General features: G+C 44.6%; 2 protein-coding genes across 4 annotated transcripts in view; one reads left to right on the top strand and one right to left on the bottom strand.

Annotated features, from left to right (window-relative positions):
* LOC122535103 (autophagy-related protein 16-1-like) overlaps positions 1 to 14,460 on the bottom strand; it is a 230,500-nt gene extending 216,040 nt beyond the window's left edge. The window contains exon 1 of one of the 2 annotated variants that reach the window (XM_043666330.1): positions 14,108 to 14,460. The gene's annotated coding sequence lies outside the window, so the exon portion shown is untranslated. The remainder of the gene's footprint in view (positions 1 to 14,107) is intronic. The other variant, XM_043666329.1, reaches the window with a different exon arrangement.
* The window catches only part of LOC122535101, a 246,490-nt gene that overhangs the window by 132,497 nt on the left and 86,461 nt on the right, over positions 1 to 27,532 (top strand). The window contains exons 1-2 of one of the 2 annotated variants that reach the window (XM_043666324.1): positions 17,029 to 17,510; positions 19,196 to 19,599. In XM_043666324.1, coding sequence (XP_043522259.1) covers positions 19,227 to 19,599 — 373 coding nt within the window. In that variant the 5' untranslated portion in view covers positions 17,029 to 17,510; positions 19,196 to 19,226. Of the gene's footprint in view, positions 1 to 17,028; positions 17,511 to 19,195; positions 19,600 to 27,532 lie in introns of those variants that run through there. The other variant, XM_043666325.1, reaches the window with a different exon arrangement.

The following is a 27,532-nucleotide window of genomic DNA, read 5'->3' as shown; positions in this document are numbered from 1 at the left end:
AAAGTAACAGCGCGTCTGGAAAGTAAACGGGCGCGAAGGAACGACGATCTGTCACCGCGCGGTAGGCGCAATAAAACTTTCGAGAATGATACATCGGCGTTTCAGCAGCGGGCAATGAGAATTATTCGCACGTGAGCGTGTGAACGTGCCTCCGTGGAACACGTGCACAGACGCGCGGCGGTCTGTTGTTGGCCGACGTGAAAATATAATTTCCGTTCTGAGAAACCACTCCGGGATCTGTCTCTATTACTCGTGGCCGCGGAGGGCACGTTGAACGCGAACGAGGTTCGCCGATGTGCGTTCGCATCGTGCGCGAACCGTCCGAGTGGATCACACGCCTAACCGTTTAAATTACCGCGCGCCAATTTTCCAAACCCTTCGTCGTATCACGATTAATAATCCGTGAATACACAAAACGATCCAATTCGGTACAAGGCAGATTCGATTCGGTTCGATTTGGTTCGGTATTCATCGAGTTCGACCTTGAATTAACTTTTTCGTGGAATGTCGGCGGACGATCCTTTTCTCTACTCATCCGGAATCGGCTGCAGCAAATAGCGAGATCAATTAGCGAGATCAATTAGCGACCTCAAAGATTCCTTTGAGCATGGTTTGTTAAGGACGATTTCCTTATCGACTTAAATTTAGGCGAAACTAAATCCACACGCTTGCGAGCATCGCGTGGCATCGTAACTCTCTTCCTTCTCTCGCAACCGACTCCCCGTTACAAAACCGTGCCCTCGTCTCGTGGGATTTTATCGATTTAACGATGGCGAATCCGCTCAACTTCCTTATTACAGGTGGTTTTGAGATTCCCGAGCGTGCCTCGTTCACGTACTACGAGCAAACTATGGCTGCACATGCCCATTTTTCGTTCAACGACAGCGTGAATAACACACGAAATTCATTTCCTGCGGTCCGGCCAGGTGCATCAAACTCTCGTTTAAATCACTCGAAATCAGCCTCGGAACCCGCCGAAATCACAGCGTTGCTCGTTAGAATTCCATCGTTAGATCGTTAGAATTTAACGACTTTCTTAAACTTCCCCACTGTGTTCACTTTCCACTCGTAATTCTCCACTGAGACTGGACAAAATAGGGGACAAGAATTTTTAGGGAGGTCTTTAAGATCTCTATCGAAGAGCTTGCTGCTACAGATCGGTCCCCCGAGATGGAAACTGGAATCACTCGTACGATAAATTTCTAAGCAACTATCCGGCGGTGTAATTAGTAACTACGTCTTGAAAGACTCTTTCCGAAGGAAAACCGCGGCGCATTAAATTTTTATCGTGCGCTTTCGATTTGCGTTGTTATCGCGAATAGTCGAAGCCAATTAGCTGACTGATTGAGCTGAGTGCTGTTGTACAAAGTGTTTATTACAATCTCGAGAAACCTTCGAACAGCATTTTTGTTTCTTCTTCCAGCGAGCTTTTATCTACGCTGATAGGAACAACGTCGTGCCGCGGCGTGTTCTTCTCCCGCTCTCGTTTAGTTTTAACGATTACCGACCGCCTAACTAGTTCTTCCAATATCCTGTATTATTAGGAATTTACATATTTATGCGCACGTAAAGCGGCCGCTCGCAGCATGTGATTTCATTCGGAGTCCTTTAATATAAACCTCGATGGCGGTTTCGCGTGATACGTCTGCTGGGTTCTCGAGCGGAAAGTAACGGGCAAAGGGGACGGCTGCCTTGTTTACTATTATCATAAATACGATCTAGTAACTTCTTCCTGTCTTGTACGCCCGTGCGTTGCGAATCAATTTCCTTGGCGAAATCTTTAAAACGCCGACGCGCCGCTGCGATGGAAGTTCACCCTCGCTGCGGTTCCCTCGGCTTCGACCGAGTCCCTTGCGACTTTGCAACGTCGGGCGGAACGCTCGTTCCATCGAGCATAACACCCTCCCTCGGGACAAAAGGATAGCACACTCGAAAAATTATTAAATCTCTTTTAGCAAACACGTGATACAAAATTTTTTTTTATACACATAGTATTTTTATCAATCATGTACCAGAAATGTAAATTAAATTTGTAGTATTTATGTCATTAAAAAAAAATAAAAATGGTAATATTTAGCATTTTAGAGTCAAAATAATAGCATAAAGATTTATATAGTATCTTAATGATTTTCTATAATATTTAAATCCAAAGATTTGCCGACCATTCTAAGACGCGAATCTTTCTGTTCGCAGATTATTGTTTTACTGCTTTCGCGATGCGCACGGTACAAACTGTACTTACGTGTTAATTTATTCGTCAATCATTTCAATATTACACAACATTATTTAATTTCTCTGTAATAAATATTATTCCCATCTTACCTTAGTAACCAATACCTCGCCATCTTCCGTGGATCGACGACTCAGAAGTTGTTGCTCCTTTTATAAATCATAAATCATGTTAAGAGTAGTGGAGGCCATCAGATCCGTCTAAATTGAACTTTTTTTCATCAGTCGTGAATAACGACTCTTCGCCATTTCTTATACATATAAACATGTTCCTCTGCAACATGTTCCTTCACAATTCTTTAAAAGACATCGAACATTTCCAAGATTTGTCGCAACTCTAGCTTCCTCTGCAACTTATCTCGCAGTCAAGCTTGAACTGCACGTATCATAGCACCTTGATCTTGGGCACGTCAGACATTATAGGTCATTCACGACACTTTTTCTTCTTCGATAATTATTGGGATCTTTTAGTGAATTCATTTAGTCAATTGTCACTTTACTACCTCTGTTTTGTTAAGCTACTTTTGTCACAGAATAGTGTTCTTCGTTTAAGTTCAGCTAAATTTTTCCTGTGGTCCATTTTTACAAATGTCACTACGCGCCTAACCGACCGTATTTCACACGAGCATTACGAACATTTCGACAGCTTCTGTACGACTGAGCAGAGTAAATATTCGGACTTGTTCGATCTTGCCTGCCACGAGGCTACGAGCAGTATTTACATTTTCGTTTTTGTATATTTCGAAAAGTTACGTGTCTCGGTAATAACACTCGACACAATCTACGGCCAAGGATACTGACGTAATAATCTGCGCATTCTCTGACTTACGACATAAGAACATGTTGTCCCGGGGTGTGTTGTCCTACATTTCGTAGAATCGCACTTCGTAACAGAAACATTTCCAGGATCACCTCGCACGATTGTATAAATATCGGCGGAGAATTTAACGCAGATTACAAGTTGCGCGCTGCCAGTGCCGTTCAGTCCGTCGAGACTAACGGAACAATACATACCAAGGTAAGAGAGCGATTACTAGGCTGGTCGATACTTCCACTTTTCTATTTTACAAACCGTGCTTGCTCCATCTTTTTCTTCATTGACAATCTGATTACTGTCCAGAGAAATCCGTCTCAATTGAAAACAAATTCAGAGAAAAATACGAAACCGTAAAAATTTATTAATCTTAATTCGATTCTCAACTAACTCTCTTAAAGTCTATGTCAGTTCGTTGGTGTCGTTACCAATTGTCGCGCGAATGTCTCACGGCATGACGAAAATTGACGATACTCGAAAAGAAGCTCGACATGTCGACGACGCCGAGGCTAGTGGTTTTCCGGTCGGTGAAAAATTTCACGTAGCCGACGATTAGCCGCAGCAAATATATTGCGCGTAACGCCGTTGCCTTTTATACGCGAGCGTAATTAGCCGCTCTTAGAGCGGGACTGTCGCTAATGAAGGGTACCAGCACGCATTCACCGAGGCTACCGCGTACCCAACGATGACTAATCCCCGCTTGTGTCTCGTTGACTGATCGTTATGACTCGGCTAACGACAGACAGTGTGTTTCCTTTCCTTTTTCTCCCTTTTAACGAACCGAGAAGCCGAGGCTCGAAGCGAGGACGAAACCGAACCGAACGTCCAAGGCAACGTGCGCACACGTCCCTGGGAAACGTTTAACCCCGTGACAACGGATGGAACCGATCCGCGTCCGCATACCAGTCGAATTGACGGGGTCAGAGAGACGATGATAGACGATCGATCGTCGAGCTTTAATCACCGCCACGGCGAATCTGTTCGTGCAAGGGGAGCCATCCTCCTTCGTTCTCCGTGGCCACAAAGAAAGGGAGAGCCCAACACACACGTCACATGTACGTATGTATGTACATACACCGTTCAAAAGTATTGGGGCACTTGTAGAAAATGAAATAAATTTGAAAAGCCATTGGGAAATTGTTATAATTTCTTCAATTTATTTCAACGTTCGTTATATTAAGCTGGGAGAGGTATATCTAGTTTACATTTTATGGCAATAATAACGTTAATCTTGCACAAGAAAGTTAAATTTTCTTTTCGTCGATATATCCACCGCGTTTTTCAAATTATTTGTTCGACTAATTTCGACATCCTGTTTCTGGTACTATTTGGTTCCATGCACTTTGTAGTTTCTTCCATAAATAATTTTATTCATTTTGGGACTTTGGACACACTTCACGGATTTTGCGATCTAATTGATTCCAAATCTTCTCTGTTGGGTTCAGATCGGGGAATTGAGGGGGCCAATGCATTATTTTTGATTTATCATTCCGTTCTAAATGTTGCAACATAGTCTTTATGAAAATAAAATTTTCACTCATTCATGAAAATAAAATTTTGACTCGTTAATCGCTTCCCAGATGATATGACATGACATAATCACGTAAAATAGACAAATATTGTTCTTTTTTCAGAATCCCTTCGATTTTTATTAAATCACCAACACTATTTGCTCCAATACAGCCCCAGACCATTATTGACCGCCCTCCGTGTTTAACTGTGGTTACGATACAATCGGGAATCATTTTTTCTTCATAAGCTCGCCGCTTGCAACCAAACACCTCAAATTTACATTCGTCGGTCCATAAAATATTTTTTCAATTGACCTCTTCAACTGACCAATTTCTATATTTTTTAGCCCACTGTGTTTTTACTTCATTCTGTGGTCTTAGTAAATGGTCTTTTATAGCTACCACGAAAAAATTACTAAATAAGCTGGTGTCCTAATACTTTTGAAGGGAAGTGTACATATATCTCTGCGCAGGCAAAGAAAATCGACGATCGCCATCTCTTTCACTTATCTGACGGCCGCGAATAGCTCCTATTCTCGCTGATGAAATTTGAATTATGATAAAGAGATTACAGCGAAAGCTGTGACCGCGCGCGCGCGCGCTGCGAGATAGCGCGGACGCGATAAAAATGTCTCGTGGTCGCGACGCTAAAACGCAGGATACCAGTACGCGGTACACGTGCCTCGAATACCGTAACCGTTGCCTCGAGTGGCCTGACAATTCTCCGTCCCTCCGCCTCGATTCTCACCTCCATCCTTTCGTGTTCTATCCTGTGTCCGGTTAATCGGGCCAGTCCACGTATAAATTGGATTATCGCGAATTCTCCGATTAGTTATCGCGCCGCGCGCACCTTACACCACGAATCGCCGACGCGCCGTTGTTGTCGCGATTACGTCGGCCTGGATTCCTCAAAATCCTCGTGGATACAACGCCCGAATGGATCGTCTGGATTATTGCCCGCGCAATAATATCACAGTGATTTAATCGCAGGGGCTGATCGTTAACGCGACAGAGAGCTATCGAAGTGGTCAAAATGACCAATTGATAATTTCCGTTGGATACTTGAAACAGCGTGTGTTTTCAAAGATTTCAACGATTTTTAAAATGTTTAATAAACGAAAGCTTGTGTACTTCGTTGTGTTATAAAGTTTTCTATTTTTCTTTTTTTTTACTTTAACATCTCTGATGGAAATTTTACGTTTTAATCACCGGTAGTTGTAACAAAGGACGAAAGTTACGAAAAACTCTTCGTTGGATCGCGCGTTTAGGATGTTTTTATAAATTAATGTAGAGGAAACAGGCACGGATCGGAATGATTATCGTTGCTCGAATTACACGAAATCATCGAACTAGAAGTTTCAAAATTATTCAGCTGGAAGTCACAGTTTCTTTCTTCCTTCGTTTTACACCAGAGACGTGTGTAAATCCTATTTCGAAGAATTACAAATCAAACTTGCTTCTAAATTACTTTGACGAAATGAGAAAGGTGAATACGTTCGTTGGTTTGCGGACGCGAATGCACAAAACGATACCGACGATTTAACTAGTTTCGCGAAAGTTGGGAACGCGATAAGAAGGGGAGGGGCGGGAGGGATTCTTATTTCTATCCAGCCTTCAATTATTGCAAACGATAATGGACAGATCCGTGGGAATTGCAGCATGAACGAAGACGTACGATTTCGCGGAGTCTATCCAGAGTTTGGACAGAGCTGCGAGGTATGCTCGCAGAAATAGGAAATATAACAACGGCACAGCAAACGACGGTAAACTCTAGATTTCCAAGCTGCACGTTCCAAGTCTCGGCGCAATGACGGGTAATTGTCTTTTCCAGGGAATCCGATATCTCCCCAGAGATATACACTGCAAACATTCCAGTCAAATACCTCCTCCTCTCATTTGTGCATTTATCGTGCACGAATTTTTGCGAAACAAAGCTTTGAGTCGAACGTATCGAATGGAATCAGACACGCGTCTGCTTTGTAATCAGCCTGCCACCTACATCCTACAAGCATTTCGTCGCTGCAGATCCATGAATTTTTTATAAACTTCAAATTACGAACCCTCCAAACGACCCAGCGTGTTTTAAACCGTCAGTTTCGCATCGTCGGGGTTGTAAAAATGAAAGTACACTCGCGATGAAAGAACAAGATAAAAGTTAAAATTCGACGTGAAATCGTGAAAACCAGCGGATGCGCGCGCATTTGATCGTTTAGCGGCAACGTTTGAACACAGTGGCGAACACAGTGACAAACGAGGCGCAATTTCGAAAGCGTGTCAAGCGGATAGAGCTTAAGCGTCCATTAAAAGTCGGGAGAAGGAACGGAAGGCTGGCGAGACTTGTAGAAATTTATTTGGTAGGGAGGCAGAATTACTGTTTGCGGTTTATGCAGATGAGCAAACACGGCCAGATTTACTTCCGCGTGACATCGCCGAGACGACTATCATCACGCAAAATTACACGGAGATATTTATATGGCAAATAGCTGCTTCGTCAATGTTCTTTCTCGTGGAGGCAAAAAGCCCCGCGAGAGAGGAAAAAGGCAAGATTGCTGCACGCCCCCGTTGGCAAAAGAGTCAAGCGCGGAGTGTACTTCGTACCTCCACCCACCCCCTTCAACCCCCGTGTCGCAAGGACCCAAGCAGAGATTTCTGTTCGTGCTTATCGGGTAAAATTGAGTGGGTCGACGGAGAGTCACGGACTCTTGGTAGACAAAAGAAGGGGAAAATTAATAAATTATTCGGTTCTCGGGCACGTTCCCTACGTACTCGTCTCTCTCTCTCTCTCTCTCTCTCTTTCGTCTGGAATATCTGCCAGCGACGCGGACGATCGCCGGCGATCGAACGAAAGAGGTAATAATTTCATTCGACCCCCTTTTCTTCCCCACCCCGTCGCGAAACTGTATAACAATGAAACGTTTCGTGTAAAATATTCCCCGGCGGCGGTTCGAAATATCGATAATTAATTTCAATGACGAAAAGTTAAAACGTGATTTAATTTGATTTTGTCAAATGAGCCAACCAGCTTTTAAAGGATGATTAGTTACCGATTGGACGTCACGTCCGGTGTGAGAGTGCTATAAATGAAGAAAGGCAATGATTAACGCACGTTTGACGCGCGACGATCAAATCGATTTTAAATATTACTATTTTCATTTTATTCCTTTTCTTTTTTCTGACGAAGTTCAGGTTAGAAGAATTTCAAAATTAGTTAACCGGGAAATGCATCACGTTGTTGGAATATTCGAAATTATTGGATCAAGATCACATTATAATAACTTCTTGGAAACTAAAATAGTTCGCTGGTACAATGGCCAGAATGAGAATGACGCAGCAGCGTGTGGCACGTCATTTATCAACACTCTCAGTTATCCAAGAAATTTCTAACTCGATACAACTGCAGAAAGTGACGATTCCTCTGTGAAATCCACGAATCAGACACGCACGTGCCTGTGTCAATTTTCCATTAGGTCGGATATACGTATGAATGTTGCACGATCAAAGAGATCGTACGGTGCACACCATAACGCATTAACAACGCTAATAGAGCTTTTCACAGTGCGGATGCATTATTATTCAGTCATTAGCCGTGCACCAGTTTGACATAGTTACGCAACGCGTGTCACGTATCATTCATTCAAGCAGGACGCCACACGTCCTCAAACAGATTTTTCCTCCGATACGAGTTATTAAAACGAGTCACAATTACAACTTGTATGAACTACCTACGACCGATTCGTCACTTATATCCACATCATTTTCCGTGAATTAACGCGATTCTTTTTTTTTTCAAATTTTCGCTCGTTTCGCGGTTCATATGGTCATCTGCATATGGACGAGGCTTGATATCGCGGTATTAATAGGCTGGGAATCACTGTAATTAACTAGCCATAATAATTTTTAATGAATATTCAGAAATCCGTGTACAACCGAGGTGTTGCGTCGTGTTATTTGTGTTATCGTTACAGCATAAATCGTAATTCCATCGTAGTCGTGCTTTTGATAGGGAAATACCTACGAGTAGCTTAATGAAAAATAGATTATGAAATGCGAGACCGGGGATTAACATGCAAATAGGATAAATTACTGTTTTCGAAATTGCTGTGGTACTTGCGTCGCGTATCAGAGAATTATTGCGCTGATACACACGACGGATATTATCGTCGGTAGTCGGTGTACGCATCATATCGTTGTACGTCAAAACGTCACAGAAGATGCAATTTAATCATCAAAATAGTATCGACGATTAACGCACCGGTGGAACATTGTTTCTATCTGAACGAAGCACGATTTCAAATACGATGAATATACGTTTTGTATATTCAGGTCTCTGGAATCTTTCAACAGGTTTCGTCGTACGACGTTTCCACCGGACGTCTTCGGTTTCATTAGCATCTTTATTAACACGCGGCGAATTTATTAATCTCAAGCAGCGTACGGAGTAAATAAGTCTCAGCGCACAGGCTCCGAATTTCAATTAACGAAATTGATCGACGCCGATTAGGCCTCGAATCTCCATTTGACACGAAGTCAACGAGTTTTTTTCCACGGCAGGTAGAAACAGGAAAAAAAGGGAACGAGCAACGAATTAACTAACCCCCCCGCGACATTCGTCGTCCGTTGTCCGGGCAACTTTTGATTAAAAGAATTCGTTGGTCGGCCGCGGCGAGCAAACAGTTTACGAGTGATTCAAAGTCGTCGAGTTTGAACAACCCATCCCGCAACGGTACACAGATCTTGAAGCAATAAGGTTCTCCTTCACCGGAGAACCCAGCAACTGTTACTCTCGTCTCGGCGACACGAGAGTCGCGGAAAAGTTTCCCAAAGAGACAAGCCGAGCCGAGCCATCGTCGAGACGATGCAGCAGCTGTAGGTGGCAGGGGGTCGATTCTCTCGGAAGACCGTAGCAATCGCTGCTTAACTAAAGGACTTGGGACTAGCGACTGAGCGGTTTGTTACGTCACCTACGTTAATCGAGCGTAGGAAACGTAGGTTCTGCACGATCGGGAAAGTGCTGCTAGTTGGAAGACAGGGTAGTAGTGGTTGTTGTTGTTGATGGTGGTGGTGGTTGTCGTCGTATTTCTCCACGAGATTTACGTTCGACGATCGGTTTGGTCTTCCACGGAGAAAGACCATTTATCGATCGTACACAATGTGAGTTAATTGCCGCCGGGGTTTTCCCCCAACTTTCCGTTGTTCTTTCCGTTCGTACGTTTCGCGGCGGTTTTGTTCCGCGGGGACGTATCCTTTAATTACGTTCTTGCTGCGATTTCGCGAAACGGGACGGCGTAGTAACCGTTTGAAACGTCGTGGGTGAACAGGAAGGGATTTCAAGACGAGGAAACGAGTGCAATCGCATAAAAGGACATGGGCTATATTGTTTCTAGCAACACACCGGGGCTTTATCCCGTGATCAACGCTTTCCTGCGAGCCGGTGCTATTGGCTAGCGTGGTAAACCCACGCGGCGTTGTGCAAGCACGAAGCTGATGAACGCGGAAAGCAACGGTAATGACAATCAGCGAACGGTAGTGCCATTATACGCGGTTAACTCGCTAGACACGCAAGTGTCTCACGACCTTGTGCGAACACCTTCCTCCGCTCGGCTTTTTCATGCCACTTTTCTTATCGTTTCTCCGTATATTCCCTACGCCGTATTGAACGGCGTCAAGTCTCGTTTCTCGGTACTACACTAGTATTCCGCGCATTGATAGTTTTTAGTCCATTGGCCGATGATCCATCGGCCGCTTCAACCTGCATCTCGTCGTCGGTCATTCGTAAATCACTGGGAACATATGTTGCGGCTCTTTAACCTGTTAACCGAGTCATCCTCTAACAAGAAGTTTCCACGTGAGATCACGAGGCTAAAGTACGAGAACGAGGCGAGAAGTTGTACGTTTTTAACAGGCGAACAGATGGTTTTAACGACGTCGCGACGTTGATCTCGGATATAAAATATCGCGGGCATCGAGAACGATCTCAAAATTTTGAAAAATGGGTAGGTAGGAACGTAAACTGTTCTGAAATAATCCATTTCGCCGGCGGCGAAATCTAATTAAGAGATAACATCGAAAATTTTTCGTCGTGACGCGTTGCATCGTTACGATAAACCCCCCCTGCCCTCCTTTCATTTGAATGAAAGATTCGATAACGCGCGAGGCTAGCGATCCATATATAGACCAGCAGCGTGTTACACGTTCGCGTAGTTACACCGTGAACGGCCCATGAACGTCCCTACGTTCGTTCAAAAGTGTTCGCCAATCGCACACACACAAACACACACACACACATACGAACGAACACCGTAGGCACGTCGAACGGACAGATACGCGGCATCAGAGAAAACTTATCCAACGATGGCGAATACATGATCCACATATCGGATGGAAAGTCACGGTGTTCCGGCGACCGGTTGTAAGAGAGACAACGACAGAAAGAAAGAAAAAGAGAGAGAGAGAGACGCGGACGAGGCGAAAAATAAACAAGTTATGAGAAGGCCAGTAGCAGTGGGTACGCGGTGTGTCTAACCTTTATGCAAATAAAGTGTTCTCGCGGCCGATAGAGACTCGAGCTTACGGATCGTAATGCCGTTCCATGGCCCGTGACAAGATCTTTTATCGCGATTAAACGCACGAGTCGCAACACGCCACCTCTCCTGTACCGTCGCGATAACAGCCACTGGTTCTTCGAGGGACAGTAAAACCAGAAAAGCTACGACAGGCCATGCCAGCCTTGGAGTGGGACAACGAAAGAGGCCTGCGGAATAAGGTGGTTCTTCTTTCTTCGCCGTGGTCGTGGTCGTCTTCTTCTTCCACAGGCGAAGGGGAGGAGGGTAGGGGGAAGCTACGATGTTGGACCACTATCAATCTCGCCACGACATTCCCGCGGAGTGGAGGACGCGTGAGGGATCGTGGCAGCAAGGGGCAGCGAGAGAGGCAGCAGAGAAGAGCCGAAGGGGGATGGCTTGGTCTAATACGGCCAAAGTTTAATTACCGCATTACTTTGGTACGCTTTGCCCATCGTATCCCGATCCGCTCATCCTTCTTCCGCCGAATCCATCAGCAGTCAGGACGGTTGATTGCGAAATACACATGGTGGTGGAGGGGGGGGGGGGGAGAAGGAAGCATCGTGTAGGAAGCAAATAGCCTCCTCTCGAAATTCTATACACACTGTTTTCTTTGAACTTCATCCTCTCCGGCTGGCTCAATCATCCCACCACCTTGACGCCACGTTCGTGTTCGCGGTGCTACGTGCAACGCCAAGGCAACCGCTTCTCTTTCCTCCGTTCTCTCGCTGTATCGTTCGCCACTGTTCCATCCAATGGCCACCACAGAGTCCGGCTTTATTTCGTTCCAGCCAATCCCCTCCTAAGTGTCTCTCTCTAACAGTATCCGTGAACGTGTAGCATCTATAGATGGTAGTGGGTAGCCACTTAGAGGCGCGGAGCGTAACCACGCATAAACCAGTTTCCTGGTTATCCGACTCCTCGCATTTTCCTGGTCGACGCACAGCGTGTCGAACCCGCACGGAACGTACCATTAACGGAGGCTCCGCTCGATTCCGCTGCGATCGCCGATCACCAGCAGCAACCTGGAAACCGGTGGTGCGCCGCTCGATGCCGCTGCTTAAAGGCCGACTTGCTATCGTTTTAAAACGACCGCTTCTAGACCACGTCCACGTCATGATACCGGGCATCGAATAATTACGTAACAAGCTATATTTTCGTCTTCTTTGACCGTGTTACACCCCCTTACCCTGCTGCCTATCGATCCTCCCGTGACGTTCAAGAGAGGAGAGAGACATTATCCGATTCGATTGGTATGCAATCGATACGATGACGAATATTCCTCGGATTTTATAATCTTAGAATTTTTTATATAAATGTAAAACTCGAGATAAATCACGAAGTGATCGTATACACTTAGAATTCTGAATATCTCTTCTTGGAGAATTAGCTCCGCGTGGCTGATCAACAATGAACAAATCTACTTGCATTGGCGCTCCGCGTATTACACGGAGGGCAACTTTGTTGGACAACTTTTAATGAAAAGAAAATTATTGTTAGAGCAGTGTAATTAATTAAAATGACAGAGTTACGACATTTCGATAGTGGCAAGTACAAGTACAGTAGATTTCAGATTTTTTTCAAATTAAGTTCCGAAGAATATCTAAAGAAGAAGAAGAAGAAGAACAAAGAGAGAGTCTTTGCGGGTTTGGCGAATGTTTCCAGGTCTGAAATTTTCTAGGTCACCTCGAAATCTACATAAAGACCGTAGATCGCCTCAAGTATCATAATAACGGCCGAGGAAATTTTGCAAAAATCGTAACGCGTCATATTTTTCGAGGACAACGGCTAAATTGACCTTGCGACCCGGGTTCAGGTGTCCGTGAAAGGAGGACGGATTCGCGGGAACAAGCGGCCGCGAGAATCGTTGTTAAACGAGAATAAAAGTTTCAGAAGGGATCGGCAAGAAGAAGAAGAAGAAGAAGAAAAGTCACGAGTTAACTTTGTTTCTTAGAGTGCGTCTCGTAGAGACGGGATTGGATGATAACATTTAGCAGTTTAACGTTGACTTGGACAGAGAGAGAGAGAGAGAGAGAGAGAGAGAGAGAGAGAAAGTTCACATCTCTTTCTCCCTTTCACGCGGATAAAGTGGTACGAATTAAATCAGCGTGGAAGACTTTCTTTACGACGAAGGTAACATCTATAAATTTTCGAGAGATCGGAGAGGCGAAGGAGCGGTGGTGTATATCGCTGTACAAGACATTCAAGACATTCGTACACTCTTATAACCTTCTGCATAACTTTGAGAATCCGCTTGACCGAGAACCTGTATCGAGAACGGCCTTACGCCGTTATGCGATAAGTCGCGTGCCCGTTAAACGTTCGCACCGCAGCGATTCGGTACGTTTCGTTTGTTGCACGTTCGCTTGTTCGGGATCGCGGTTACGCTTGCACGGTCAACAGTAAATTAAGCCGCGCGAACCAGTAAATTAAAAGCTGGCCGAGTTAAGTTACATAACATAATTCACCGTAACGAAGCAAGCGTACAACGATCGAGCCGAACGAGCTTAAGTATTACTGCTAATCTACTTTTCAACGTGGATTTTATGATCCACGGCGCTGATAAACGCCGCAATCCCTCCGGTATTTTAACGATTCTCACGATTTCAACGGCCCGGACGTTTAACGTCCGACTCGATTGCGTAATAAGTCGAGAGATTTATATACTTGTTTCTCTGCAGCTGAAAGCGAGGGAGGTAATAATTGTTGAGGAAACTTAACATCGAACAGCTTCTCCTCAATGAACCATTAAAATTCCCTTGATTAAATGGGGAGGGGGGGGGGGAGAATTCAAGGAGAGTAATTTAAAAATTTAATACTCGATGCTCAAGTCCTTTGTATAGATACATGTACTTGAAAAGTACTTAAAAAAAGAAAAGAAGTACACGCTTGAAGTATTAAGCTCTTTCTTCCGTAAAAGACCAAAGAAGAAAAAGAAATACAAAGTTAAAGATTGTAACGTTGTTACGACAAACGTTAGAAAAATACGATACCACGTAATTGATGATTCCCTGTTGTTTATTTCCAAACGATTTCCCTTGCAGTTATAGCGCAGACAGAAAACAGTCTCGGACACTGTGGGCGGGCAACTCTTTTTAATTGGCCTGCTCCAAAGTCGCTACGAGGAGATGCAGCAGTAAAATTTCCATTCGGAATCACCAGTCGTCCGTTCGATTCAGTCAGCCGGAGGTATCACGGTTACATATTGGTCGATACAATCTATTTCCCCGGCCACTAAAATAATTGGATCGCATTAGAGCGACTCGCGCGAATATCAATTGAACCGCTTCTAACCTCGTTACATAGCCAAGCATTATTACGGTATCTTATTTGCTCGGTTAACGTTGAATCGAAGGAGAAACTTGAAATAACCGGCGGCGACGCGCGGCATTACGTGCCGCGTCGCGGAGAGAGACTGAAAGATATCGAAAATCCATAAGCTCCAGCTACAGTGGGTGGAACTATAAAGTCTAAATATTAAAACGTTCGATAAAATATGAACAGCATACGCCGCGGTATGCCAGATAAATTTTCTTCGGAGTAAAAAGTTCCCCGTAATGTGTTACCGGTTTAAACAAATATTTTCCAGACAGGAATCTCGCGTTAGTCACTTTCGATAATATTTAAAATTTTCACGCGATGTTGAATCAACACGATCGAACGTCCCCGCTCGACTAGTTTAACAAGTTGGAAATCTGGTCAGACTAGTTCGCGTAAATATATAAATAAACAAACTGCGATAAGGTTGCACAAATTACGTTTTAATTATACGTTAATTACGTTATTAGTCACATCGCGCGGTTTAATATGAAATTTATTATCCGTGATTAGGGGTTCCGTTTAAACTATATAATACGTACTTTGTGAACTTAATCGCTCGACGCCGGTCAGGCTTGAGTAAATTTCCAAGTGAGGTATTACATTTCTGAATGATGCCTGAAATAATTCCCCCCGCGACTGCAGGAAAAATTATTTGCAAATAATTGCTTCTTGCAAAGTGAACTGATTGAATTACGGCCACTAATTGAAACGTCAGTTATCTATCTCGTCGAGTTAATTTCTTTTTTAAACACGAATGAAAGTCACAGTCTCATCGAAGAAATAAAAGCACGAGTCAGGATGGGAACGCCCGTGGAACAATACGCGTTACGCGAAAAAGAGCAATTAAATGGGACGACAGCGGGGAACTGGCGGTCGTAACTTTATTAGAAACGGGTCGTCGGTAACGCACGCATCGGCGGACGAAACGACACGGCCAGGGGGCCATTGGGTCGATCGGTACTCAAGGGCGGACGAATAGCGGCCGCTCGTAAATCGACGAAGACGAGCACGACGACAAAACGGTCGTTTCCTTGCGAAATTCCGCGGCGGAAGATTGCCGATTGCGATTGAACCCGATGAGACATCCAGGCACCGTTATTCCAGCATGGTGACGCGATGGTATAGGCACCTGGTACCGAGTGCCTACGTGTGTCTCTCTCTTTTCCTCGTTCGCGTGTTCTCTCTCTCTCTCTCTCTCTCTCTCTCTCTCTCTCTCAAACTCATTCTCGTTCTTTCTCTTTCTCTCTCTCCTCCTCCATTCTTTCTCACCGAGCCGATGTTCGTTTCGCTTCTTCCACGTCGAACAGCATCTAAGCACGGCGTGAATCGGCCAGAGTATACGTTCAGAGGGACACCGACGCCCGCTTAGGTCGCACTGTTCACACGTGCACCCGATTTTGCTCTCTTTGGGATCTCCTGCTTTTCCTCTTCCCCACCCCATTCCTCGCCATCTTCCTGCATTCCTTGTCCGCTACCATGGCCTGTGTGTACACTCGCCGCGATAATTACCATTTATTCGGCACGCAAACGCGAAATTCTGGGTTAGCCGTCCCCAGTTAATCACACGTTGCGATTCGATTTTTTCCCTTCCAATCGATCAGAGCGCAAAATCCCTCTCGCATGCCTGTTCACGATCTTACACGTAACGCATAATTCGGCAGCCTGACGTCCTCACCGTTAGAGTACGTTCCCTGTCGCGTCGTACGCATCGTACGCATTCCTTCGACCGGTTCGCTTCCGATATATCGTTTCTCTCGTGTCCCGAGGAAATTTTCCTTTCCTCGGCGGAGGATATCAGTCACACGTCACACGCGTCGCACGGTCTTAAATGGAACGCGAACGCAGCGTTGATTCAGGTTCAGCGAGGGATCGTTTCGCGCGGAACATCCGGCGCGCGCGTAAAACATCGGTGGAAATTTCAATAAATTCCCGGCACTTCGCGATTGTCAGCGTCGGCGTAACGTTCTCACGAGTGGTAGCCCCTGGTTGCCCTCGTATTAATTCCACCGGATCCAGTTTGCTCATTAACGTCACTCGCAATCTCTGCCTCGCGAGAGTGTCGCCGAGGCAAAGTGCATTCGCGTGTACGAAATGAACCTTTATACATCGTATTAGTCGAATTATTGCAACTTATCCAGGAAGGGAAGAAGGGAAGACTCTTCTAGCGCGACTCCGTGTGAGACACGAAGGCACGAAGGAGGAAATTTTTCTAACGTGAGGGCGGATTCACGTTAGAAAAATTGAAGCCTGGTAAGAATAGAATTTCAGCGGATCGCGCTCCGAAATGCCTACGTGAACGAAATCGAGGTCTATCGGTACGTGGCGGTGGGTAGCAGCGAGGCGAGAGAGAGGTGAAGTGAGCTACGATCCCGATAAGAATACGAGGAAGTAGCGGAATGGGGGAAGAATTCGGGTGGAGGCAATGGACACACACACGCACATACACACGCGAGAAAGGGAAGGAGAGAAAGAGGTTGGCTTGTTTTCAATGGTGTCGAAGCCTGCGATCGAATTGTGCGTACCGTTCTGTCCTCCTTAGTCGGCAGCGGTCCCAGTGCCCCCTCCCCCTTCGCCTGTTCGGTCGAGGAAGAGTCGTGCGCCGCGGCTCAGCCAGGTGTACCCAGTGCCTAAGAGCCAGCCGGTCGACGTCGTTATACCCTGCAGCGCGGTGCTCGCGAGGTCCGTACATTATCATTGCAAATCGTCGTTTAATTTCCAACCGAGTGGCAAACTCTCGCGCGACTCTCGTCCTCAAGATCAAGTTCAACTCTCGGCGGACCTCTAGCCGGACCCGCGATTTGTGATTTTCCTCGATTTCTTTCTTCACACTGGTGGTGACAACGCACGCGATCCTCCGATCTCCTCGTCGTCCGGCAGCCGGTGTTCGTCGATGTGATCCTCGCATCGAGAGATACGTTCGCTTCGTGAATACAAACGCATTCCTCCACGTTTTTCTTTTTTTATTTTTTTTTTTTCGCTGGTGGTGGTCGCAGAACACGGAGAGAAGAAGTGCAGAGGAGAAAGTTTGCACCGTTTGGCCCAGCTTCGAATTCGATATCGATAATCTCACGACAGGTATGTGGAAGACGGCCAGTGGAAAGCGTTTCGTGGTGTATCGCGGTGAGTGCATTCGGGTGTAATTGTTTCAACCGTCGTTCCGTGGAGTGCGACACGGCTGTGTCGTGTTTCAACGTGGTCCCGCGTTCGTTTCCGCGGCCGCGAGTCAGAATTTCAACGCAAATTCCAAAACGGTTCGGCCACGCACGCTCTCGAGCCTCTTTGCTCCTCGAGGGGGCCACTCGTCGAGCCGCGCGATCGCAGGCGCGGTCGCGCGCGCCAAAACTCGCGGACGCAGGCGTTTCGAATCGTTTCGAGCCGCGACTGTTATTTAGTTTTCCGCGCGACGGAAAACAACGCGATCGGAACAGATGTACGCAGAAATACGCTTGTTATTTACGTACGTTTTCCCCGTGGCTGGAACGGCAGCATGTTTTGATAGAATGGGAAACATTTCGACGACGCAGCTTCGAGGGATACAAATATTGTCGGAGGAACAATTTGTTGATATTCGGTTGATATTCAATTTGCGCGATGTAAAGATCGGGATAAACAGAAAAGAGGGGGGGGGGGAAGAAGGACTATTTGATCGAATTTGGTATATCCTCCAATGAGTTTCGCGGACAAGAGTTCGTAACATTTGAAATATCACCGAGTATCGTGCGTGAATTGTCTAATAGATGTTAGGACTAATTTTCCAAATTGAAATGAATAATATTGTTTCATATTATAAAATTTAAAAAAAGAAAAAAAGCTATTAGAATGAAAAGTGTGAAAAAATCAAGACTGAAGACTCTGGAAGATCGTGTGATAATAAAATTTCAATACCGATGGAGGGATCACTTTCGCGTAACGAATACCTGCCGATTACCAGCAATTGATAAAAATAAGAATGATCGACAGCTTCCTGTGTTCAAATCATAGACTTTACGACTATCTATTTCGTGTTGTTAACCCTTGTCAGTATGCAAATAAAACGCGCAACAACGCGGTGAGAAGGAATCGTCGTTAATTTCACGTTACAAGATTTCTATGGGGTGCTCGTGGAACAGGTTGAACGAGTTGAAAAACGGACGCAAAGTGTCAGATTAAATTGAGATTGCTATAGATTCAAATAGTCTTTAAACTTACGTCGAGTCCCATTTAAAAATCGAGTTTATATTTAACTACCAGCGCCTCGATGCTCGTTAACCGTAAAAAACGAACCAGAGGGAATCAATTTTCTTCTCCGCAGTGTCACACAGGGTGCCGCGATGTAAGATCCGCTATAAGCGACAATTTCAAAGATCGCAAATTAATACCGAGAGAACTGGCAAATTATCTAAAACGCTCCAGATTGCACGGTGATCTACAACCGCGACCGTAATCAGTCGTAACCACGAGTTAACGCAAAAACAGTACTGAACACTCCAAGTCTTAGAACACTTCAAGTTTAATTCGAACTGTAGGGAATGTAGTCGATCGACTCGAGTCGTTCCTAAAAATTCAGCCTGTCGCAACAAGATGATCTGAAAGATAGTATTTTCAAAATTGTCATTCGCTTATTTTTATTTTTACGATTAATCTGATTTAACGCTCCACTTTTACTCTCTCGTATCTGAGTTGATGAGTTCTCAACCGAACGAGTCGATCAATTCTCGACCAATGAATCGAAAACCGATGAAGTAATCGTGTGCCGTTCTTTCTTTTTTCTCTGTTTACAGTTGAAGATCGCGAAACAGGTGGAGCGGCACGATGACAAGACTCATCACGGCGTTGCTGGTGCTGCAGGCTATGGCGAGGTTGGGTCGCGTGGCGGCGGCGGCGGAGTCGACGCACGCGGCTGACCAGCAGCAGCCAGCCCCTTCCGCGGTGCCGTCGGGGCTTTCTGGGCCAGATTACACGGGGCCATCCGCCGGTTCCGACGAGTGCGACCCAGAAATGGTGGGCTTCGAGCTGGTGACCGGCTACGTGTTCACTGCGCCCACGAACATGCTCGAGTCCATACCTGGTACGCTGATGCTCACCGATTGCTTGGAGACCTGTCAAGCGAACGATTCCTGCCAGGCGGTCAACTACGAGACCGGCCTGTGCGTTCTATTCAGCTCGAACGCCGACAGCAACCCAGGTAAGATTGAATCGTTATCTCGTACTCTCTCACGCGCGCGTTTATGTATTTGTTGTGTGTGCGTGTGTATGTGTGTACGGATCCAACTCGATGGACGCGCGATATCCCTGCAACATTGTGGAAATGTTCCGGCGCGGGTCAAAAAGACCAGAGCACGGCTGTTGAGCGTGCAGCAGCTCACCGGCACAGAACGAAGAATCGCTCTTTCTCCCGATTCGTCGACGTTGAACGGTGCCACGCATCCGCCGATCCTACATATATGTATGTCCCCGGACGAATAAGGGAATTCCATGAAGCGTGCAAGCGCACCGCGGAATGATTAAATGCCGGCGTGGACGACGGATAAAATAGACGTGTGTCGTTTCGTACGAGTCAGCCATCGCCGCTTTTATGCGGCACGTGAGCCGCCTCGCTGAGGACGTAACGGGTCTCCAGACGATATTCGGACGGTCGACGGCTATTTGCTTCGTTCGATCGCGAAGAAAGTATGCGCGGAGGAAGGTCAGGCCGAGATTCAGGTCACCCTGGAATGCGACCGTACAACTGCTGTTACGTTACGTCGAACGTTGGTCTTTCTCTGTCCCTTTTTCTTTTCTTTTCATTTTTTATTTTTTTTTCTTCTTTTTCTTTTTTCTCTTTTTACCCAATTTCGAGCGGTCGAACGTGCTCCTGTTTTGCTCTCCATCCTTTCTATAAACGGCTTTTTAATTAATTCGCGAGACATACAGTTACATTTTGTTACGATTAGATTCGTTTCGTTTCTATCGACAACTCTAGATTTCTATGGTCAGCACGGACTTTTTAGTTAACAGGGAAGAGCTTGGAATTGCCTCGAGTTGTATTATTGAAATTCCATTCACTTTTAATCTTTGCAAAGATTAGCTCTGTTTCGTTAGAATTTTTTTTTTTTTTTTTTCAAATAATCGTGAGGAGGTTGAAAGTATATGTTTCTGAACGAAACAGAGTAAGAAGAGGAAAGTTGAATAATTCAATTATGATAATGTCGTGTAATAAATTTTAATATCGAATTTCAAAGTATAGAGACCAATTAAAAACGATGGAATATTTTTTATCGACTCTAAAATCATTTAATTACCAGATACTAACAGCTAGAATTTTTTTCAGTCTTTCAACTTGTAAAATTTCAGTCTGTTTCGTTCCCTACAGAAATGCCATCGAATGAAGTTAATTACTCCTGATTAACTCAGTGAAGAAGTTGTAAAAATTATTAATCGCAATATTATCGCGAACGTATAAATCGTGCGTAATATTAACGAGATATTCGAGAAATTAGAAAATACTGGAGCAGCGGCAGGTTTAGAAAAAAGGAGAAAATAACAATGGCAGGATCGCTAATCGGTGGAATTTATGACAAAATGCTTGGCGTGTCCGCAGTTTAATCACGTTACGCGTTTGATAGAATTTTCTGATTCATATTTCATTTTTTTCCAACGTGCATATACTCGATCGTTATTAATCGTCCATTTCGCGGATTATACGTCCAGGTGTAGTGTAATCCATGTTTGCCGATAGAATCGCGATACCCCTCCCGCCGCGTATCGATTTTCCGCGTGTGGAAAAATCCACAAATTTTCGAGCTCTGGCTGACGTCGAAAAGCATCCACGTTCGTCGAGAGCATTTCCGTTTTCCCTCCGTTCGACGCAAAAATTATTTATCTTCGTTCGCGCATTTCATTCCACCAAAATATTTTTGATCCAATTCTCGAAGATTTTAATTCATTGGAATTTACTTTCCCTGCCTCTTTTCCTTTTCCAATCTCAGCTGTTTCCAAAAAAAAATTTTTTTTTTCATTTTCTTCGTAGTTAATCTCATTTAATTAACTTGATAGTGCAAGAGAATGTTACTCGACTATTTTTTTTCTGCTGAAGAATTCAGAGTACGTTTCGGTCTCATTATGTAAATTTCTCTATATGTGCCCCCGACTGAAACGATAGACGCTGCATAATTATCTTTCTAATCAACCCTTTATAATTGGCACGTGCTTCGACTTCTCGATTATCTCGAAAAACTTCTACTTTCGCTACGAGATATTTTAGATTGATAATTTCCAGATAGTTTAAGCATAATTGTAAATAATCCAAATAAGATGATAACCAGAAGATACAGAATTCTGGAAAGTATTGAAAATTGGATTGGAACATTGGAAAATTTTCGTGAAGACACATTCATCATAATTTTAGATCAAGGCAAAGAAATGTGTATATGTGTGTGTATGTGTGTGTGGGAGAGAGAGAAAGAAAGGAAGAAAACAAATTTTCGCGGGTGACAGATGTGACGCGAAACGTGTTAAATTCCCGCGCAACCTCGGTGATATTTGTACGTTTGAACACTTGACAACCACGAAATGGTATTTGGCTTGGGATATATATAGCCGGGAGACACTCCGCCGCCGCCGATTCCGTAGAATCTCTTCCCTCCCCCCTCCCCCCCGGGTCTAAAGAATTTGATTGAGCCACGTCGATTGAAAATCACCTTACCCTCTATCTGTCTTCGATTCCGCCCCCGATCTTATTTAAATTCTTGTAAAGTACGAAGCAACGTTCGCACTCGCGGCACAGTTGATTTTTCTCGAACGGAACACTCGAGCGAAAATATCGAGAGCAAGTCGAAGGAGATTTGTCAAGCACCTCCTTGACCTACTCTCTCCTCCTCGCGTTTTCAGCCATCGAACCGAAGACAGTTTTAAGCAATTCGAACGAAACAGCGTTGCCCCGGATTATCTGTTTAAAGTTCCGCTGTGTGCAGTAGCTCATTTTAACGCTCTTCTCTTCCTCGTTCTCTCTCTCTCTCTCTCTCTCTTTTTCGCTCGCTCGCTCCTTTCCGTTCTGTTTGAACGGGTTTTTCGCGTGAAAAAAGCCAGGCAGCGCGAATTTCTACGCGCTACGCCGTCGATTCGCGCGTCGATTGCGCGTTGTGCACAGTTTCAAAAAGCAAAAGAAAACATCAGAGAGACTCGACGCGGGAAAAAGAGAGAAGCGAGGAGAGAGAATATTATTTTCACGCTCTTTCACTGCTCTCGAACGGATGGAACTGAAGCTGAAACGATCTAAAATATTTCGACAGAGGAGTGGGACTAAAAAGAGAAAAGAAAGAAGAAAAAAAAAAAGAGAAAGAAAGGAAAACGAGTGGCCAGTGTCGAAAACCGGTTGAAAATTTGTGCGGCTTGGTGCAGGACGACGAGGAGCTAGGCTAGAAAGAAAACTCGCCCTGGCAACCGATGTAAATACGGATCAAACTTTAAAACTTCTTGAATTCGATTAAACCCCGGGGAGAGGGCAGATTAACCGTCGCTGAAAGTTATAGCGGAAAGTTTGCTCCCCTGTTGGTTGGTAACATCTATTAAAAATACAATTTGTTTAAAAGTCGCCGCCGGTTCTCGTTAATCCAATCAACGATGCATCTACTTGCGAAATAGAGTGTTCGAACGTAGAACCCTCGTGAAGAAGATCTAAACACGCGGGTGAAAGACGCGTATTAGAACGTGTAATTGAGAGAAAATTTTAGCAAAGGAGAAATTTTGGCTTTGCAAAATTGTGGGAACGCTTGACGCGAGTGAACGTCAGTTGCAAGACAGAATGTTTTTAATAATTCTATATAAAATGTACGAGAGCAATTCGTATACGAATATTTCCGAGATCATTTTTCGAAATTATATTTTATTTTCATCTTTAAATATTCCTTTCTGGTTTGGACGAACCAAAAGTGTACTTGTAAAATTTCTGCTCCTTTTTCAGCTACTTCCATAGATTCGTCGTAACATATTACATGTTACCTCGGCGGAATTCAATAAATCCCAATTTAATAATACTTTGATAATAGGATAATTCAATAATTCCAATAATTTCAATAATTCCGTATAATCCAATATCCGCAAGAGCACTAAAGCTTACCTTCGCGCAGAGGATGAAACAAATGGAACAAAGTGGATAAAACGAAACGTATGTTAAAAGACCGGATACCGCGTATTATTTTTCCTTTTTGATGGGAAGAAAAAAAAATTATTTCATTCCGAAACAATGAGCAATCATACATAAAAAAAGGTAAAACGAAAAGTCAACGGCTCATCCAATAGACTTGTCACATACTATTTCACTCCACGTCCAAAATCGCGGATTTCATAAACACTTAACGGGTTAACAATTGCTCGATCTAACAAAGAAAAATTCTCGGAACTGCACTAACAATGAAACGACAGTCGACGAGGTTTTCCATTAACGAGGCAATTTTGCCAGTTCAGTGTTGCGCGTGTTGGACACATTTTCATCGAGTGTCGCGTACGAAAAAGAAAAAGAAAGGAAAAAAAAGGAAGAATGGAAAGAAAAAGAAACTGTTGCAACAATAGCCTGTAACGATCACATACATTGTCAGGTATCCTCTGAAACTGCGCGCGGTTTCTCATGAATAATGGATACTGCTATAAGTAAGTGTAATGAGAAATGCACTAATTGAATCTTCCGGGGTGTAATTAATATAAACTACGCGTCCGTGTTTGGCCGACCTGTAAGCATAATTAAGCAGCGAACGAGTCGGCTACACCGACAGAAAAACGGTGTTATTCTCCGTAAAGAGCTGCTTTGCTTACCCCGTTAGCGTTTTCCGTAATTATCACCTGTTCATCGAAAGAATGAAAAAAAGAAGAAGACGACGAAGAAAAAAAAAAACCCGTCTATTAACTACGTCATTTGTAACCTTTATCGCTGACGAGTAACCAACTAAGTCATTTTTCTTTCTTTTCCTGTCTCTCTGTCTCTCTTTCTCCCTTTCGTCTTGGAGGAGTTTCTAATATCTCCGGCTACGGGAAGTTTCCAGCGGTCCCAATACGGTTTACGAGCGCAGAATTGAATTTGAACAATCGTCTGAAAGGAGTGGAACACTTTTACAACAATGAAAACCAATTTCCCGTCGTAGCGTGTCGCGCGCGAATTCTCTTCCTTGGAAACGCGCGTACCGTGAATACGGTATTTCGTAAGGGGCGGTCGAGGGGGGAAATTATTCAAGAAGCCACCATCTGCGCGATCTGTGTTCCCGTTGAAATACATAAATTCCCCGCGACTTGTGATAAACGCGTGGGCCCCGCTTGCGAAAACATCGTAGAAGATAGATGGATATCGTGGACTGAACAATCGGTCAGCAAACTAGAACCAGGTGAAAAAAAAAAAAAGATACCATTTCATGGCAATTTATTTCTAATAGCATTGCTCTACTTCCGAAAAGAATAATTCAATATTCTTCGTCCACTAATGGGTTATCAACATTTTTTCATCTTGTCATCGTTTCGAAAATACTAATACTTTTGTTTTTTTTTTTTTTTTTCTTATACCACTGATCTGTTAAAATTTCCAAAGTCTGAAAAAGATAAAGTTTCTCTAAATTACTATCAGTATCTTTCGTCGCTCCTCCAACTGCTGCTCAGCTAGCAACTATTCCGAACTTGCATCAGGCGGACCTTCTATCAACTGAAATAACATTTTCCAACCATTAAAGCTTCGCCTCCACTTATTTTCATAGCTGAGATACACCATTCTCCACTGCGCTGTTGATTCTGGAATTTAGTTGTGGAATTTACATAATCCGAAGAAAATATAAATACGCGACACGACGTATTGCGAATCGAGTCGTGATTTCCCACCCCCTTTGAATGAATCGAGGGCAGACTTGGCGGACGACAGAACGTCGCGGCCGATATCGTAAGCAGATCGAAATCAATTATCGACGTTATTTAATTACACTTCGTAATTAACGGGGAGAAACGATGGGGAACATGCTCTCGCGGACGTTACGCGTGCTTTTTGCCTGGCGCAGCGGTATCAGAAAAATTGAATCACCAGGCAGGCACGTAATGATGATGACCACTGGGTGGGGGCAAAAAACAACTCTCGCAGGACGAGATTACGGGTAAAGCGGAGCCAAATAGGGGACGAGCAATAAACATGCAAAAGGTTTGAAGCACCTCGCACATTGGCGATCATTTACCGCAAACTTCTCGAGTTGACGTACAGATACGCTGCCTGTGTTTGTGACAGTTTGACAGTCTACAAAGTACCCTTTTCCTTCTTTTAAACACATCTGTCCTCTCCACCTATTTCCTTTAATCCTTTCTCTCTCTCTCTCTCTCTCTTCACATTTCTCCACCTCTTTTGAGTCTTTTTATTACTTCTCGCGGTCGATGAAATTCAGACGCGTATGAATTTAATGACTAATTGCGTCACTTTGAGCGAGCAGCCGTAAAATCGGTCGCGTCAAGCGTGCTTGCTTCCGCGGTATTTTTCGAGGGGCAAGCGAGAGGTGAAAGAAAGCAACGAAACAGGGCAGGAGAAAAGTAGAAAAAAAAAGAGAAAAACAAAAAGAAGAAAAAAAAGCAAAGCGGAAGAAGCAGTCGAGCGGTTTAAGATCGGCCAATCGGCCGTCGTGGCTGTTGGAGGATGCGACCGGCATGGTTACGCCTTGATGATCTCCTGACACGAGCTTCCTGTAACAATGATCCAGAAATAAAATCGTCGTTTTTTCTTAGCGGTTGTCGCTCCTACGACTGAGCGTGCTTTGCGCATCTTTCTTTCTTTTTTTTTTCTTTTTTTCCTTTTTGCGTCTTCACGCTTGTTGCTTCTATCGCTGTTCAACAACGCGTATACCGCGATAAATCGCAGTTCGATGGCTTTGCGCGTAACAGAGATTTCCACGAAGCAGAAGAAACTAGAGTCTCTCACTTTCGATGGACGATATGGAAATCCAGTCAGCGATTTCGGGATAACGAAAGAACGATTTTTTTTTTTTTTTTTTCGTAACTTACATTATCGCGTAGAAACCGGGCAGAAGCTTTCGTTCTAAACGTCACAATTCCAAGCGAAATTCAGGAAACGTACAAAGCAGATGATGAAGAAACAAAGATAAAACATAACGAACAACACAACGGAGGCCGAAGGGAAGCACGAAGCGCGTACCTCTCGATAAAAAAGGCCCGGCATAATGCCTCTTCCGTTTAAAGAGCGTTAGATCTAAAGTTACAAGCATTATTCATACTCGTGATACACCGAGCAGGCAAGATGTATGTACGGTGATAAGAGGCGAAGCCTCCGTCGTACACATGGAAATTCCACGTAACATTTCGCCGGCAGCCGGCGGCGGGGAACGGCGAGCTCCTTCGTCAGCGCAGGTTTTGCACGTTGAATATTTGTTTCTGTTCAAACGGGACCGGCGGTAGGTTCGCAGGCCCCCGTTGTAACCGTGTGGTTCATGATCGACGATGGGACAATGACGACACAGGCGGCCCGCGTCACGATCACGAAATTTCTGTACCCGGGGCCCCGTTACTCGATGATAGGATCGTCTTACCAACGACCTAACCGCGTCTACTTCCCCATTTCTCCTCATTCCATGTCCACGAGGCCGTCTCTGTCCGCCATTCTCGAAGTGGCTGCACCACTTGCACAGTCGGCCTACCCAGTATCGAGGCACTGTCGCCGGTAATTAGTCTTCGGATAATGTATTCCGAGTAGCACGTGATCGGACTCGTGATTCGGTCGAATGACCCTTCGTTCTCCTTTTTTCTGCCTCCTCTTTCGTTACTTTTATTTCGCCACGCTGCCGGCAAACTGCCCGTTTCCTTGATGGATTTATTCGCGAAATGTGAAATACTCCGCCTCGTGGTGGTAAATTTTGCTCCCCTTCCCCCCCTCCCCCTCCTCCTTCTTTTTGGTCGGAAGAACGTACGTTCGTTTGAAATTAAATTACCAGAAGATACGAAAGTGGTCTACGGCGAGATATTGATATTTCTGGGTTTTCCTCTGCCTCTCTATGAAATAATTTACTCTCGCCGATATGTTGAATCGAGGACACTCGGGGGACGAAGAAAGAAACCGGACTCTCTTCTTGCTCGTCTTCCTTCCTTTTTATACTGTTTTTTTCTTTTTTTTT

This window comes from Frieseomelitta varia, unplaced genomic scaffold (genome assembly GCF_011392965.1).
Source record: "Frieseomelitta varia isolate USP_RPSP 00005682 unplaced genomic scaffold, Fvar_1.2 scaffold_67, whole genome shotgun sequence".
NCBI classification, from domain to species: Eukaryota; Metazoa; Arthropoda; class Insecta; order Hymenoptera; family Apidae; genus Frieseomelitta; species Frieseomelitta varia.
This window is presented reverse-complemented; position numbering and strand designations above follow the sequence as displayed.